Here is a 17,235-nt window from a genome sequence, read left to right as displayed (position 1 = left end):
GGACCTGAAGAGGTCTCCGACCATGCGATGACATGGATAGACTTGATTGACCCAGAAACATCTCGAGGTGGAGCGGGTTGGCGTTTTCCATCATACTTAGCTGCTGACAAGGAATTCATACGAAACATTCAAGAAAGTTGGGAGGAATATGTGAAATTTAATGCAGCCCACAAAAATCAGCCATCCCTGTTCTGGCATGCAGCTAAAGCAGTTTTACGAGGGGCAATCATAGCCTACACAGCTAAACGGGAGCGACAAATTACTAGGGCGATCACCAATCTAGAAAAAAGATTCCAAAAAGCAAAACGCAGGTATATTAGCACTCCTAACTCTTACTTTAAAGAGCAAATGCAGTCAGCAAGAATAGCATTGAACACCCTTCTCCACGAGAGAGCCTCCAAGGCGTTAGTGTATAGAAAATATCGGCTACAGCGCTTTGGGAACAAGGCAGGGGCCTTGTTGGCACGCGTAATTAAAACCTGGGGAGGAAATAGAGCAATTATGGCAGTTAAAGACAAAGAGGGCCACATTCAAAACCAAAAAGAGAAGGTAGCGAAGGTATTCCACGACTTCTACCAAGACCTGTATTCGGCACCATTACCCCACACCGCGAGCACCATTAATCAGTATTTAGAGCGTACATGTCTGGCTAGGCTAAATGAGACAGAGCTAGACGAGCTTAATAAGCCAATAACCAGGAAAGAAATGCAGGAGACAATTAAGGCCCTTCCTACTCATTCAGCCCCGGGGCCCGATGGGTTCCCCAGTGAATTTTATCAACTCCTAGGTCCGTCAATAATAGGGCCGCTGCTATCATACTATGAGGAGGTGGTGGAACTTGGAGAATTCCCAGCCCATGCTAATGAAGCGTTAATTACGTTGCTTTTGAAACCAGGAAGAAAGGAAACACAGGCAGATTCTTATAGGCCCATCTCACTAATCAATGTAGATACAAAAATTTTGGCGAAACTATTAGCAAATAGAGTACAGAGCTTGCTACCGAATTTAATAGAACCAGAACAAGTGGGCTTTGTACGCAACAGACATGCTGTAGTAAATGTGAGGCGTCTACTTTTGGCAATGGGGCAATGCTGTTGTGCAGATAGGGAGGCAATATTGGTGAGTCTGGATGCCGAAAAGGCGTTCGACAGAGTGGGATGGGAGTATATGTTCGCAGTGTTACAGCATATGGGTGTTAAGGGATGGGCGTACCAGGCGATCCAATCACTATACTCAAACCCCACAGCTGCAGTACTGATTAATGGCGCAAGAACAACTCAATTTCCCATAGCGAGGGGTACGAGGCAGGGCTGTCCATTGTCTCCGGCCCTGTTTCTTCTCTCGATAGAACCCCTGTTGAGGAGTCTAAGAAGGGAAAGGGAAATAGCTGGAGTGGAGGTAGGGGGAGAGACGGTGAAAGCCTTAGCGTTTGCGGACGACATACTGATAGTGACCACTAGACCGGCTACGTCCCTCAAGGTGCTGATAGATAGGGTCTCTCACTTTGGTACGCTCTCGGGATTCAAAGTTAACCTAGAGAAATCCCGTATCATGCACATTCAATCTGGACCCGATGGCACAGAGGGGTTTAAGTTCCTATTACGCAGAGCAGATGGGGCCATTAAGTACCTGGGGGTGCAGATCCCGAGTGACATGTCCCAGCTTTATGGCTTGAACATTCAAAAACTGATGTCTGAAACGGCAATAAGGCTGGGTCAATGGCAGGGGCTACCTCTCTCTCTCATGGGACGCATAGCGTTATACAATATGATGATAGTTCCACGCTGGTTGTATGTCTTTCAGGTTTTACCATTGTATCTTTCTAATAAAGATGAGAAGCAATTGAATGTAATGTTAAGAAGGTACTTATGGCGGGGAAAAAGACCAAGATTGTCATTGGAAGTGATGCAGATACCAAAGGAGTATGGGGGATTGGGTTTGCTAAGCATGCGGCATATGACGGTAGCATGTGCAATGAGACATATTAATGACTGGTTTCGCAATACTAAGGATTTTTCGGCAACCCAAATGGAGAAAAACTTATTTAACCCCCTTCATTTTAGCAGTGCCTTGCATGGCTTGGACAGAGGTGCTTCCCCTGTTTTGAAGTTCTCTAACATCTTACAAACTGCGCAAAAAGCATGGAAGTGGATTTGCAATATGCATCATTTCTCCCATAAAACTACTCCGTATTTGCCATTGAGAGGGAATCTGGACTTTCCACCTGGAGATTTATATGCCGTGTTCAAGCGATGGGAAGGGCAAGGAATAATTTACTTACAACAGATACTTACTGAGGAAGGGAGACTAAAAACCTTCGCAGAACTTCAAAGGCTAAAAATGTTAACTCCGGGAGACTACTTCCACTATTGGCAACTTCAACACTATGTGTCTAGCCTGGAATGGGAAGACCTAGCGGAAGATGTACAAGTGGAGATAGCGGAGGCGTTTTCACTTAACTCCCAACAGAAAGTGCCTTTGACGTACCACCACAGGCATATTAAAGATAACAAATTGGAGCTGGCATACGCAAAATAGGCCAGAGAATGGGAGAAAGATCTGAAAGTGGCTGTTACGCCCGAAACGTTCAAAAATCATGTCTTGACCATTCACAGAACTTCTCCGCTGTCGGCACATTGGGAGATGCAGTACCGATTTGCCCTTAGACTTCATATTCCCCCACGACGAGCGTTCCATATGGGAGCTTCCCCAGACAGGGCATGCCCCAAATGTGGGAGAGAGGGAGCGACTTTGGGACATATGTTTTGGCGCTGTGTACGTGTGGAGAAATTCTGGAAGAGTATTTTGGAACAGATCTCTAAACTGTGGGTCACAGTCTGGTGTTATTCTCCGTTGCTGTTGTTTGGTAAGCCTGCACTGAGTTCCCCAGTCCCAGGGGGATGCGTAGCCTTTGTGAAACGAGCAACTGTCGTAGCAAAGGCAACTATTCTTACAGATTGGCTCTCTCCTGATGGGCCCTCAACACAGAAGTGGAGAATGCAAATGGTGACTTTGATGCGTTTGGAAAGACAGATGTGTCAGGGTAAGCCTGAGCCTGACTTGCAACAATTCTTAAAGAGATGGAGACCATTCTTAGAGACATTACCCTCTGCTTCTAGGAGTCACTTGTTGAACTTCTAATACTAGTAACCTTTAGAGTAACTAACTGAGTATATCCCAGAACTTGAGGGATAGGGGAAGGGCAGGGAGGGATGGGTGGGCAGTTAAGGAAGGGTAGGGAAGTTAGACGGTTATAAAGGGGCATATGGTCATATGGGGAAATGTATAATGGAAAATGCATTGATCTAATTGTATGATGACTGCCAATTTATGTACATTCTGAAAGAACATATGTTATATCTGTTATTGCTAATAAAAATGATTTAAACATAAAGTTCTCTATTTTTTTTTTTTTAATTTTTTTCCTGTTTTTGCTGCTTTATAATTTTTTTTGGGGGGGTGGGCTTTCCCCCCCCCCCCCCCCCCCCCCCCCCCCACACAGTCTCTGTTTCTCTGCAGCCTGGTGGCAACAGTTTGAAAGAAGCTAAATTCTATATAGGCATTTGACCTTCCTCTTTTTTTTAATTACACAGCACATTTTATTTTTGTTATATTTGTACCCCGCGCTTTCCCATTCATGGCAGGCTCAATGCGGCAGGCAATGGAGGGTTAAGTGACTTGCCCAGAGTCACAAGGAGCTGCCTGTGCCGGGAATCGAACTCAGTTCCCCAGGACCAAAGTCCACCACCCTAACCACATGTTTGTTACTATGTTGGAATTCAAAGAGATTCTTCCTCATTTTTCTGTCTGAGGAAGAACAGTCTTTCAGAAAAGCATCAGATGAAGCATCGCCCCAGGAGCAGAGACCAGAAATTAACACAAGCTCTGACACTTTCTAAGAGAGAAATTGAGGGCAGCCTAGTTTCTGCTGGCTCTGGGTGCAAGGAAAGTGTGCAGATCCAAGGGGCCAATGATCAAATTCCCCGCACTGTTCCGAATAGCATGGGGAATTTAAAGCCCCGATGATTAAAACTAGTAGCATTCAAATTTATGAGCACTATTATTTCTGATCATGGTGGGACTTCTGCAGGAGGTCTGTGCCTGTGTTTGCACCCAATTCACAATCTTCCTGCAGAAATTGTTTGACAGGTCCAGGGCTCACAAAAAAAAAAGGCCAGACCTGTCAAAACAGGAGGGTCTACCTCCCCCCCTGCAGATCCACAAGGGGCTGGAGGTCTGGTGGACCTCTAGCCCCCCCTAACTCCTCCCCCTACACTAAAAAAAAAAAGTCCGCCCAGTGGGCAACCTTACCCCTAAACCCCTGTAAAGGTACGAGGGAGTAGCACTCCCTCTTCCTGGGGCGCTGTCTTCAAAATGGCAGCACCTTGCCCAGTACATCCTGGGATGCATTGGGTGGTGCTTTAATACCATATAAGGGAAATTCTCTTATATGGTATTGAAGCCCTGCCCAGTTCATCCCAGGATGTACTATACAGGGTGCTGCCATTTTGAAGGCAGTGCCCCAGAAAGAGAGAGTGCTTCTCCCTCGTATCTTTACGGGGGGGGGGGGTAGGGGTAGGGTTGCCCACTGGGCCACCAGGGACATTTTTTGTGTGTGTGTATGTCGGGGGTGTCACAAAATGCCTAGCCACCTGCTCGGGAATTACCCCATGGCCACTTAGAGGGTCTGTCCCCAACACAGCTCAGGTCCATCTGCACCTTCTACACTAGCACCCTCCTCCCACTGACTGGGTCCCGACCGCCTCTGGGCGAGTCTTCCGCTCTCAAACTATCACCAGTGACATCTAAACATTTGTTTATCTAAATAGTACCTGGGGAGATCAGGACATATGGCTACTCACAAGTTATGAAATATAACTTTTCACAGGACCTCATCAAAGAGATCTTCTCTCTTTTCTCCCTGGCTAAGACTAGAGAAAAAAGCCAGTACATTCTAGATGAATTGAGCTCTTGGGCCAATCAGATCCCAGAACAACAAGTTTTAAAAGTAGCTGGCCACATCACTGCAGGTTAGCACACAGAAGTTAGCTAAAGAAGGAACAGTCTTTCTCTGTAGAGCTTTAAACATAAACATGCACCACCTGCTGGACAAACTACAAGAAATAATACAGTTTACAGGCTTAAAACCCACTGTTTTGTCACAGGGGAGCTAGAGGTACACCAGACCTTCAGCCCCTTGGCGGGGGTGGGGGGGGGAGATTGGGGGGCTCTAGGTCACCAGGGTGGGTAGGGGTAGGGTTGTCCACTGGGCCACCAGGGACATTTTATTGGTGTTGGGGGGAGGAGTTACCATATCCTCCAGCAAAGAGTTCCAGAGCTTAACTATTCATTGAGTGAAAAACTATTTCCTCCTATTTTCTATGTAACTTCTTTGAGTGTCCCCTAGTCTTTGTACTTTTAGTACGAGTGAAAAATCGATTTTACTTCTACTTGTACACCACTCAGGATTTTGTAGACCTCGATCATATCTCCCCTCATCCATCTCTTTTCCAAGCTGAAGAGCCCTAACCTCTTTAGTCTTTCCTTATACGAGAGGAGTTCCATCCCCTTTATCATTTTGGTTGCTCTTCTTTGAACCTTTTCTAATTACACTATATCTTTTTTTGAGATATGGTGACCAGAACTGAACACAGTACTCAAGGTGCGGTCGCACTATGGAGCGATACTACTACTACTAACATTTATATAGCGCTACCAACCGCACGCAGCGCTGAACACTTGACATAGAGAGACAGTCCCTGCTCAAAGAGCTTACAATCTAAAGAGGCATTATAGTATTTTTGGTCTTATTCACCATCCCTTTCCTAATAATTCCTAGCATCCTGTTGGTAAATGCAGTTAGATTAGCTGAGCTTAAAGGTTTGACAAGTTCCTTGAGGAAACATTCATAAGCCATTGTTAAGGTGAACTTAGGAGAAAGCCACAGTTTATCCCTGGGGGTGAGGAGCATGGATTGGAGCTACATTTTTGGGCTCTTGAATGGTAGTTGTGATCATAAATGTATGTGTTTTGGATTGGCCACTGTTGGAAATGGGGTATTCAGGGCTTGTTGGACTTCTTGATATGACTCAATATGACAGTTTTTATCTTATGTTGGTTAATTTGCAGCAAAGTGCAGCCTTTGTGTATGGAGCCATGAGTTTCACGGACAAGGTGGCCAACGGACTAGCAGTGGTGGTGATCCAGAGTTTGCACCCGTGTCAGTAAGTATTACACAGAACCTCAGTTTGCTTTCCTTCCTATGGCTGCCTCCAGGGCCCTCTATAGGTGAGAGAAGCAAGTTCAGAACTTAATGAGTTTTGTCTGGGTTGAGACTTAGGATATGATGGCAGATAATCACCCTCAAAATCCACCCACTCAGCAATTGCCCACTCCTGTTCTTACTAATCCTCTGCGCCTGTCCCATGTGTTCTTGAATTCCAGTATTTTGTCCTCACCAGACTTTCCATGACAAAAGATTTGCTGAGGTTACACTTAAATCTGTTAATGTTCTGGTTTTGGAACATACTTTTCACTCAATAAAGTTAGCCATGTTCAGGACTTCCATAGATAATATATACACTTTAAAAAAAATTCACATTTTTGAGCTGGTTGCAGACCAAAGATTTAAAAATATGGCGCAATTATATACAAAATATAGTACAAGTAATGGGCTACTTGTCAAGAGTTGTTAAAAGCAGCAGGCAGAAAACCAGTTGAGCCAGGGTTCAAATCCCACTGCTGCTCTCTATGACATAGCGTAAATTGCTTCACCCTCCAGTGCCTGAGGTACAAAACTAGATTGTAAGCCCTCTGGGGACAGGGAACGCTGTACCTTTAATGTTTCTTGCCTTGAGCTACTGTTGAAAAGGTGTGAGCTTAATCCAAGAAAACCAACATAAAAAAGTTGTTATAGTTTTTAGGTCGGGCATTCTCTCTCTCTTAACTGAGCTGTGGTCCAGTTTACAGCTGGAAATGTCAGACATTGTTCCAGTTTGTGCTTTTCTCTCCTCCCCTGTGCTGTCTAGTGTAACTGAACCTTTGTAGGGAGGGTGAAAGAGTGGTAAGACTCTGAGGTTTCTGCTGGTCTTAATCTCCATGACTTCAATCTCACCTCCATTCTCTACCAGGACACAGCTCTGCTGTCCCGCTTGTGTTGAATTCTACCATTGGACGATGGTGATCGTGACGGGAGGTGTAGCCATTGCAGCCGTACTCATCCTATGCTGCATAATGATCTGGCCTATCAGAGTCCGATTCAGTAAGTAAACAATTCTGAATGTTTGTGGTGCTTGTTTTGAGGTGTCAAACAACGAGATTGTTGCGTGAATAAATATTTTGATTTTGTCTAAGTTTGTTACATTTGTATCCCACATTTTCCCACCTATTTGCAGGCTCAATGTGGCTTACATAGTGCTGTAAGGCGCTAGCCAGTCCGGCAGAGAAACGAATACAGGTGATGTGGTCGAATAGGGTACATTAGAGTCAGGCACAAAGGGGTTCGAAGAGAGGGAAGATTATATAATGTCCAGTACGATCGTTGGTTATACTGTGTTGCAGAATATAGGTATTTATGTTGGATCAGTAAGGTATGCCTTTTTTTGAACAGGTGGGTTTTTAGTAAGATAGTAGATGATGGCAGAAAAAGACCTGCACGGTCCATCCAGTCTGCCCAACAAGATAAACTCATATGTGCTACTTTTTGTGTATCCCTTGATTTGTACCTGTCCTCTTCAGGCCTCCCAACCACCAGCCCCGCCTCCCACCACCGGCTCTGGCACAGACCGTATAAGTCTGCCTAGCACTATCCCCGCCTCCCCACCACCGGCTCTGCCACCCAATCTCGGCTAAGCTCCTGAGGATCCATTCCTTCTGAACAGGATTCCTTTATGTTTATCCCACGCATGTTTGAATTCTGTTACCGTTTTCTTTTCCACCACCTCTCGCGGGAGGGTATTCCAAGCATCCACTACTGCCTGACATTTTTCTTGAGTCTGCCCCCCTTCAATCTCATTCCATGTCCTCTCGTTCTACCGCCTTCGCATCTCCGGAAAAGGTTAATTTGCGGATTAATACCTTTCAAATATTTGAACGTCTGTATCATATCACCCCTGTTTCTCCTTTCCTCCAGAGTATACATGTTTAGGTCAGCAAGTCTCTCCTCATACGTCTTGTAACGCAAATCCCATACCATTCTCGTAGCTTTTCTTTGCACCACTTCAATTCTTTTTACATCCTTAGCAAGATACGACCTCCAAAACTGAACACAATACTCCAGGTGGGGCCTCACCAACGACTTATAGGCTGTATAGAGAGGTGTGACCAGCAGAAGATGCCTAACAACCTTCTAGCTGTGGCCATCGCCTTGTCACACTGTTTCGTCGCCTTCAAATCCTCAGATACTATCACCCCAAGATCCCTCTCCCCGTCCGTAGCTATCAGACTCTCACCGCCTAACACATACGTCTCCCGTGGATTTCTATTCCCTAAGTGCATCACTTTGCATTTCTTTGCATTGAATTTTAATTGCCAAACCTTAGACCAGTGATGGGCAACCTTTTGAGCTTGGTGTGTCAAAATTCGCCAAAAAACCGAGCATAACTCGAGTGGTGTGTCACTTCGAGAAAAATCGCTGCCCACTCGAGGTCGCTGGGCCCCCCCTCCACCCGCTACCGGGCCCAGAACTAACCTTAAAGCCTCCTTTCACGTCGCAGCAAGCAGCAGCAGGGCAGACCTCTCCTCCTTCCTTCTGTGCTCCGCCCTCGCGGACGTTACGTCAGGCGAGGGCGGGACACGGAAGGAAGGAGTGGCCTGCCCTGCTGCTGCTTGCTGCGACGTGAAAGGAGGCTTTAAGGTTAGTTTCCGGGAGCGAGGAGGGAGGGCGGACCACACTGCGGCGGCGCCGCGTGTCATTGAAAATGGCTACTCGTCTCAGTGCTGACACACATGTCATAGGTTCGCCATCAGGGCCTTAGACCATTCTTCTAGCTTCCTCAGATCCTTTTTCATGTTTTCCACTCCCTCCCGGGTGTCCACTCTGTTACAGATCTTAGTATCATCCGCAAATAGGCAAACTTTACCTTCTAACCCTTTGGCAATTTCACTCACAAATATATTGAACAGAATCGGCCCCAGCACCGATCCTTGAGGCACTCCACTACTTACCTTTCCCTCCTCCGAGCAAATTCCATTAACCACCACCCTCTGGCGTCTGTCCGTCAACCAGTTCACCACTTCGGGTCCTATCTTCAGCCCATCCTAAGAGCCTCCTGTGGGGAACCATGTCAAAAGCTTTGCTGAAATCTAAGTAGATTACGTCTATAGCTCGTCCCTGATTCAATTCTCCTGTCACCCAATCAAAGAATTCAATGAGATTCGTTTGGCACGATTTCCCTTTGGTAAAACAATGTTGTCTGGGATCTTGCAACTTATTGTCTTCCAGGAAATTCACTATCCTTTCCTTCAGCATCGCTTCCATTACTTTTCCAATAACTGAAGTGAGGCTTACCGGCCTGTAGTTTCCAGCTTCTTCCCTATCACCACTTTTGTGAAGAAGGACCACAACCGCCGTTCTCCAATCCCTCGGATCCTCTCCCGTCTGCAAGGATATACTAAACAAATCTTTAAGAGGATCCGCTAGAACCTCTCTGAGCTCCCTCAATATCCTGGGGTGGATCCCGTCTGGTCCCATGGCTTTGTCCACCTTTAGCTTTTCAAGTTGTTCATACACACTCTCTTCCGTGAACGGTGCTCTATCCACTTCATTCTCATTTGTACTTTTTCCAGTCCATCGCAGTCCTTCTCCAGGATTTTCTTCTGTGAAAACAGAACAAAAGTATCTATTTAGCAAATTTGCTTTTTCTTCATTATTATTATTATTTGTAGCATTTGTATCCCACATTTCCCACAGATTTGCAGGCTCAATGTGGCTTACATTTGCCGTAATGGCGGTTGCCATTTCCGGGTAACAGAATTGCAAATGTTATTGCGTACGGTGCATACATACATGATAACATACATGGAACATAACATATATGGAATAGATCAAGGTATATATATATATATATATATATATATATATATATATATATATACCATGTGCGTACATACATGGTAAAGAAGAATAATTATGGTATTGCATGAAGTTTTCTGAGTGATAAATTGCATTATAATCTACATTAGGTCATCGACTGTAGAGAGACCCTGTTTTACATAAGGGTTAGGGTGGTGGTGTCTGTCATGTGATAAGATTTCGGTTTTGTATAGCTCGTGTGTAGTGTTATTATTTAGTATTTAAGATGGTATGCCTTCTTGAAGAGATCTGTTTTCATTAGCCTTCAGAAGATTGTTATTCACATAGCGGTTCGCAGTATCTTTTAGTCTCACAATTCCCTTTTTAGTCATTCTCCTTTCACTAATATACCTGAAGAAATTTTTGTCACCCCTTCTTACATTTCTAGCCATTTGTTCTTCCGCTTGCGCTTTCGCCAGACGTATCTCTCTCTTGGCTTCTTTCAGTTTCATCCGGTATTCCTCCCCTTGTTCCTTTTCTTGAATTTTTCTGTATTTCTGGAACGCCAACTCTTTAGCCTTTATGTTCTCAGCAACTTGATTGGAGAACCATATTGGTTTCCGTTTTCTCTTGCTTTTATTTACTTTCCTTACATAAAGGATCGTGGCCCTATTTATAGCTTCTTTCAGCCTGGACCACTGTCCTTCCACTTCTTGTACTTCCTCCCAGCCCATCATCTCCTTCCTTAGGGATTCCCCCATTTTACTAAAGTCAGCACGCTTGAAATCCAGGACTTTGAGTTTTAGTGATTTCCTGAAGTTTAGATGGTCATAGATTGTTTTGACAGCTTTTGGTAGTGTGTTCCATAGTTGTGTGCTTATATAGGAGAAGCTGGATGCACACTGAAACCTTCTGCTCAGTGTGCTGCTGCGGCTAAGAAAGCGAATAGAATGTTGGGTATTATTAGGAAAGGTATGGAAAACAGGTGTGAGGATGTTATAATGCCGTTGTATCGCTCCATGGTGCGACCGCACCTTGAGTATTGTGTTCAATTCTGGTCGCCGCATCTCATGAAAGATATAGTAGAATTGGAAAAGGTGCAGCGAAGGGCGACTAAAATGATAGCGGGGATGGGACGACTTCCCTATGAAGAAAGACTAAGGAGGCTAGGGCTATACAGCTTGGAGAAGAGACGGCTGAGGGGAGACATGATAGAGGTATATAAAATAATGAGTGGAGTGGAACAGGTGGATGTGAAGCTTCTGTTCACGCTTTCCAAAAATACTAGGACTAGGGGGCATGCGATGAAACTACAGTGTAGTAAATTTAAAACAAATCGGAGAAAATTTTTCTTCACCCAACGTGTAATTAAACTCTGGAATTCGTTGCCGGAGAAAGTGGTGAAGGCGGTTAGCTTAGCAGAGTTTAAAAAGGGGTTGGACGGTTTCCTAAAGGACAAGTCCATAAACCGCTACTAAACGGACTTGGAAAAATCCAAAATTCCAGGAATAACATGTATAGAATGTTTGTACGTTTGGGAAGCTTGCCAGGTGCCCTTGGCCTGGATTGGCCGCTGTCGTGGACAGGATGCTGGGCTAGATGGACCCTTGGTCTTTTCCCAGTATGGCATTACTTATGTACTTATATATATGTATTTCAGTCCTTTGCAGTTTGGGTGGTGGAGGTTTAGTATGTTCGTGATGACCCGGTTCTGTTTCTGGTTGGTAGATCTATGAGGTCTGTCATGTATCCTGGGACATTGCCGTAGATAATTTTGTGGACCAGGGTGCAGATTTTGAAGGTAATACATTCTTTAATTGGGAGCCAATTGGGAAGACCACAGCTGCTTAAATCATTTTCTGTTATTAGCAGGAGGTGCTGTTAGGGGGAGCTCACTGCTTCTGCTGTCTGTTTCTCCTGGCAGGAGGTACTATAGAGCTGATGTAGCTGTAAGAATGCTATCTGTCTGGCAAACGTCTTAGCTGTTACAGTCCATTTTCAGTATAAGAAAGCTGTGTGTTTACCAGATTACTGATTTATACCGATCCCTTAATTTTGCCAAGTGGGTAAAATGTAGTAATACAAATGTGTATTTTAGTGACATTTACTTGGTGCTAAAGTGCTTCAGTGTTCTCTAGCCTATGTATAATATTGGTGCATGTTAAAACGCTATTATGCATGTTTAAAAATGAGTGAAAGTGAAAAAAGAAAATTGCTCTTTTAAATCTTCACTAATGTTTTTTTTTTTCACTTCACCCATTCATTCATAGTCCTGACTCTTCTCACATGAGGCAGTTGGCTGTATAAATCCCTGCATACCAGTATACAATACAGCATGTCCTCTGCCACCACTTGTGTAATCCCATGAAAGGAATGACACATGCACTGGGCATTACTCATGTTGATGACAAGGTTAGGCAGGTGCAGAGTTGCAGCCTGCATGTTCTCGCATGTTACCCAACAGAGCTGCAAAGCTTTGCTGGTTGCAGATGAATTGGATCAGCCTTGTAAGAGCTGCAGTGTGCCATGGAACTAGGAGGGTCCTTAAACGTTAATACCCTATAATACCCTACATGGGTTTGCAAATCCAAGAAGCCTTTTCCTGCTCCACATTCATGGTTTGGTTTGCTTGCTCCACTGCTGGTGGTAATTCCAGACTCCCATCACCCTTCCAATGAAATTATTTATCTTGCGTTTTTAGATTGTAGGCTTGCTTAAACTGGTATTACTCTTCCTCTTTGCCCCACCCTAATTTTTGTTTGTATGTTAAAGTGCTTTTTAGCTTTAACTCTTTTATATATGAAGTTGTGTTTTGTTATAATCTTGTTTATGTTCTACATACATATATTATCCACACACCTGGCACATATCTATATTTGAGAGAGCCTGAATTTTGTGTAAAAAAAATTTTCCACTTCCTTCCCATAGATGGCGTGTCCATGATAACAAGGTTATGTGGGACATCCCCCACCTTGGAGGTCTCTGCAGACTGTCAAGAGAATGTGGTTGTAAACTGAACATGGTTTTGTGAACTTGACCTCTGGAATCAAACTGTAACTGTAGCAGCCTCAGGACAGGGCTGCACGAAACACCCCACCCCACCACATCCTAGGTGCACAGAAAGAAGAGCATCTCAAAGTCAAGACTATACACCACAAGCTTCATTTTGTCCTAATTCCATTTGTATTTGCTTTATATCACTTTCAGGCCTGAGCTAGTACTCTTGTACACCATGGAATCTGTGTATCCTAGGTTGGATGTATTTAATAATGTTCTGGTGTGAGACTGGGCAATTTCATGGTACACCTCAGGATTTCAAGCAAACACATTCCTTAAAAGCTAGGCTTAGGCCTTGTGTGGATCCCCTTGCTTTGGAATCCCCAGCAGTGTTGCTGCGGCCAGTGAAGCTGGCCTCTTCCAGGGCTACTGCATTTCCTGGGCTCTCTGCTTGGCCCCTCAGATGTGGTCCTTCCTCTCCAGGTGCCATGCCTAGGTAACGCAGCCAAAAGCTGATGGGAAGACTGCTGCGGACTTAATGCTGCTGGTGACCCCTTTTTGGGACTTAAGTGTGTCCCCCCCCCCCCCTACAATTCTCCTTGATCTTATTTTATAGAATGTCGGCTGAGATTGGCCCTAGCCGAGACCAGGAATGTGCCAGCCAGGGTTGCCACCATCATGACCAAAAAAATAAGGGAAAAATTCCATACAGCATAGAAATGGATGGGCAATGTGTTTTTAACCAGTATGTGGGACGTTCCTGTATTTATGGTTAGTTTAATAGCTTTTGTATTTTCTAGTTGTGTTATTGCACTTAAGATTTGCTATGTACACAAGGAATAAGAGGAAAAGGTTTATATTAAAAGAATTTCAGAATGAGCTCTGGGCCTGTGTGTGTCACTGAAGCCAGTACCTTTCACAGCTGCTCCATCTCAAAAGTGGACTGAAATGGCAGATTCATAAATAAAATTGAGTCCATATTCAAAAGCATTCAATCTGGATACCAGGCGCACCTTCTTTCTGGATAAGTGCTGTTGACTGGGATACTCAAAGGCAAGCGTGGGTGGAGCCTGGTCCGTCCTGGAACTTAGAGTGGCAATATTCAGTCTGTTATCAGGATAAGCTCCAGCTCTGAAAAGCTAGAACACAGTTACTCAAAGTTTTGTCAAAACTAAGCTAACCCACCAGATGTCCTGTAGTTACTGTGTATTTTTTAATATGGAAGCCATTTAATGTTTTGGATGCATTTTCAAGCCTGTAGCAAAAGTCCAAAACACAGGGTTTCCGGATAATTGGGAGATGTTAAGCCAGAACACAGTACTATATTAGTTTTGGTTAAGAATTACAGCCTCAGGATTCATTCAAAGATATCCTTGAGGGGCCCTTTTACAACTGCAGCGTTGGCGCATGCCAATTAGACGCTACTACAGGAGCTCGGCGGTAGTGCCTGCCCCCTCTGTGTGCTATTTTTTAAAAATCTGTGGTGGTAAGGGACTTGCTGCATGGCCATTTCTTTTAAAACAAAACAAAATGCCTTTTACCTGCTGCAGTAAAAGGGGGCCTCGACGAGTGGCAAATCCGCAGCAATAAAAAAGGGGCCCTTAGTTATTTTACATTTATAACCCACCTATTAACTAGGTGGGTAACAAAATATATACATAAAGCATTAAAACATACCAGCATACAAAAAAAAACTTACACACACCTTCCTCTCTCAGCCCTTTCAGTCAATGTAGGATTATCTAAATCCCAAAACATGCTTGTGCAAATAAAAATGCCTTCTTCTTAAAATACCAAGATCGTGCAACAAATGCAACCTCGATGGTAATTCATTCCACTTAATAGATCCTACGTAAGATAACGCTGTTTTAGCAGTCACGGAGTAATGCAACCGACTTAAAGGTACAATCAATTGTTGTGAAATAACTGATCTCAACACATGATTAGGTGTATAATGTTGCAGCACCCATGAAAAATAAGCAGGAACAAAATCATGCAAAGATTTTTAAACCACGAACAATTTAAAATGCAACCAGGAGATAATGGAGTGCCTTTATTGACCCAGTATTGAATCAAAATGACATGTTTTCATATCTACATTCTCAACCATTACTATGTTTGGCTGTTCAGGGCAGTATTCTGCACTGACCACTATCCAGATAGTGGTGCTGAATATCTTCAAAAGAAGGAAACAAGTTATTTTCTTGGTTCAATCAATGGTGCTAAGCCATGCTGACTATTGCAATGGACTTTTTTGTGGGATGCAAAGAACAACTCATAAAGAAACTACAGACTGCTCAAAACACAGCAGCTAGGCTTATATTTGGAAAATCGCGATTCGACAGCGCCAAATTGCTACGAGAAAAACTGCACTGGCTCCCAATCAAAGAACGTATTGCTTTCAAAATCTGCACCCAGGTCCATAAGATTATCTATGGCTTGATTTTAAGGATAAATTACATATTACTAACAATAGCTCATCAAACTCATTTTTTCAGTTCTATCATTACTCTGGGATGAATACCATTCGGTCCAGCAGATTTGCTACTCTTCAGCTTGTAGAACTGCCCCATTACATCCTCCAGGTTTACAGAGAATTCATTGTTTCTCCGACTCGTCAGCTTCGAATACCATTTCCAGCACCAGTATCCCACCCAAATCTTCCTCAGTGAAGACCAAAGCAAAGAATTCATGTAATCTCTCCACTACGGCTTTGTCTTCCCTGATCGCCCCTTTTACTCCTCGATTATCTAGCGGTCCAACCAATTCTTTTGCCAGCTTCCTGCTTTTAATATACCTAAAAAAAAATTTTGACTGTGTTTTTGCCTCCAATGCAATCATTTTTTCAAAGTCCCTCTTAGCCTTCCTTATCAGTGCTTTGCATTTGACTTGGCATTCCTTATGCTGTTTCTTATTATTTTCATTCGGTTCCTTCTTCCATTTTCTGAAGGATTTTCTTTTAGCTCTAATAGCTTCCTTCACCTCACTTTTTAACCACGCCGGTTGTCGTTTGTTCTTCCGTCCTCCTTTTTTAATATGTGGAATATATTTGACCTGGGCTTCCAGGATGGTGTTTTTGAACAGCATCCACGCCTGATGTAAATTTTTGACCCTCGCAGCCGCTCCTTTAAGTTTTTTTTTCCCACCATTCTTCTAATTTTATCACAGTCTCCTTTTTTAAAGTTAAATGCTAACATATTTGATTTCCTATGTATATTTACTTCAAAGCTAATATCAAATCCGATCATATTATGATCACTGTTATCAAGCGGCCCCAGCACCATTACCTCCCGCACCAGATCATGCACTCCACTAAGGACTAGGTCTTGAATTTTTCCTTCTCTCGTTGGCTGTTGTACCAGCTGCTCCATAAAGCTGTCCTTGATTTCATCAAGGAATTTTACCTCCCTAGCTTGCCCTGATGTTACATTTACCCAGTCAGTATTGGGGCAATTGAAATCACCCATTATTATTGTGTTGCCCAGTTTGTTTGCGTTCCTAATTTCCTTTAACATTTCTACATCCACCTGTTCATCCTGGCCAGGTGGACGGTAGTACACTCCTATCACTATTCTTTTCCCCTTTACACATGGAATTTCAATCCACAGTGATTCCAAGAAGTGTTTTGTTTCTTGCAGAATTTTCAATCTATTTGATTCAAGGCTTTCGTTAATTTACAATGCTACCCCTCCACCAATCTGATCCACCCTATCACTACGATATAATTTGTACCCCGGTATGACAGTGTCCCACTGGTTATCCTCCTTCCACCAAGAGATGCCTATTATATCTAATTTTTCATTTAGTGCAATATATTCTAACTCTTCCATCTTATTTCTTAGGCTCCTGGCATTCGCATATAGACATTTCAAACTATGTTTGTTGTTCCTAGAAGTGATTTATAGTAGTAGTAGTAGTTCCTATTTACATCATGCTTAGTACTTGACAGTATTAATTTGCAATCTTTTGTCTGATTTTTATTTAAGGACACCTGATCTACTACGGTCTCTTTTGCAACCTCACTATCAGGATACCCTATCTTTCCTGTTTTTGTGATATCTTTGAAAGATACCTTATCCCGAACCATGCGCTTTTGAGCGACTGTCGACCTTCCCCCCCCCCCCCCCCCCCTCCATTTCTAGTTTAAAAGCTGCTCTATCTCCTTTTTAAATGCCGATGCCAGCAGCCAGGTCCCACCCTGGTTAAGGTGGAGCCCATCCTTTCAG

At 43.7% G+C, this 17,235-nt stretch overlaps 1 protein-coding gene across 1 annotated transcript in view; it reads left to right on the top strand.

Annotated features, from left to right (window-relative positions):
* Positions 1-14,005, top strand: part of MFSD12 (major facilitator superfamily domain containing 12) — a 53,898-nt gene extending 39,893 nt beyond the window's left edge. Inside the window, exons 8-10 of the mRNA XM_030220082.1 lie at positions 6,130-6,224; positions 7,131-7,261; positions 12,941-14,005. Of these exons, the coding sequence (XP_030075942.1) occupies positions 6,130-6,224; positions 7,131-7,261; positions 12,941-13,029 (315 nt within the window). The 3' untranslated portion in view covers positions 13,030-14,005. The remainder of the gene's footprint in view (positions 1-6,129; positions 6,225-7,130; positions 7,262-12,940) is intronic.
* The last annotated feature ends 3,230 nt before the right edge of the window (positions 14,006-17,235 follow it).

This window comes from Microcaecilia unicolor, chromosome 11 (genome assembly GCF_901765095.1).
Source record: "Microcaecilia unicolor chromosome 11, aMicUni1.1, whole genome shotgun sequence".
NCBI lineage: Eukaryota > Metazoa > Chordata > Amphibia > Gymnophiona > Siphonopidae > Microcaecilia > Microcaecilia unicolor.
This window is presented reverse-complemented; position numbering and strand designations above follow the sequence as displayed.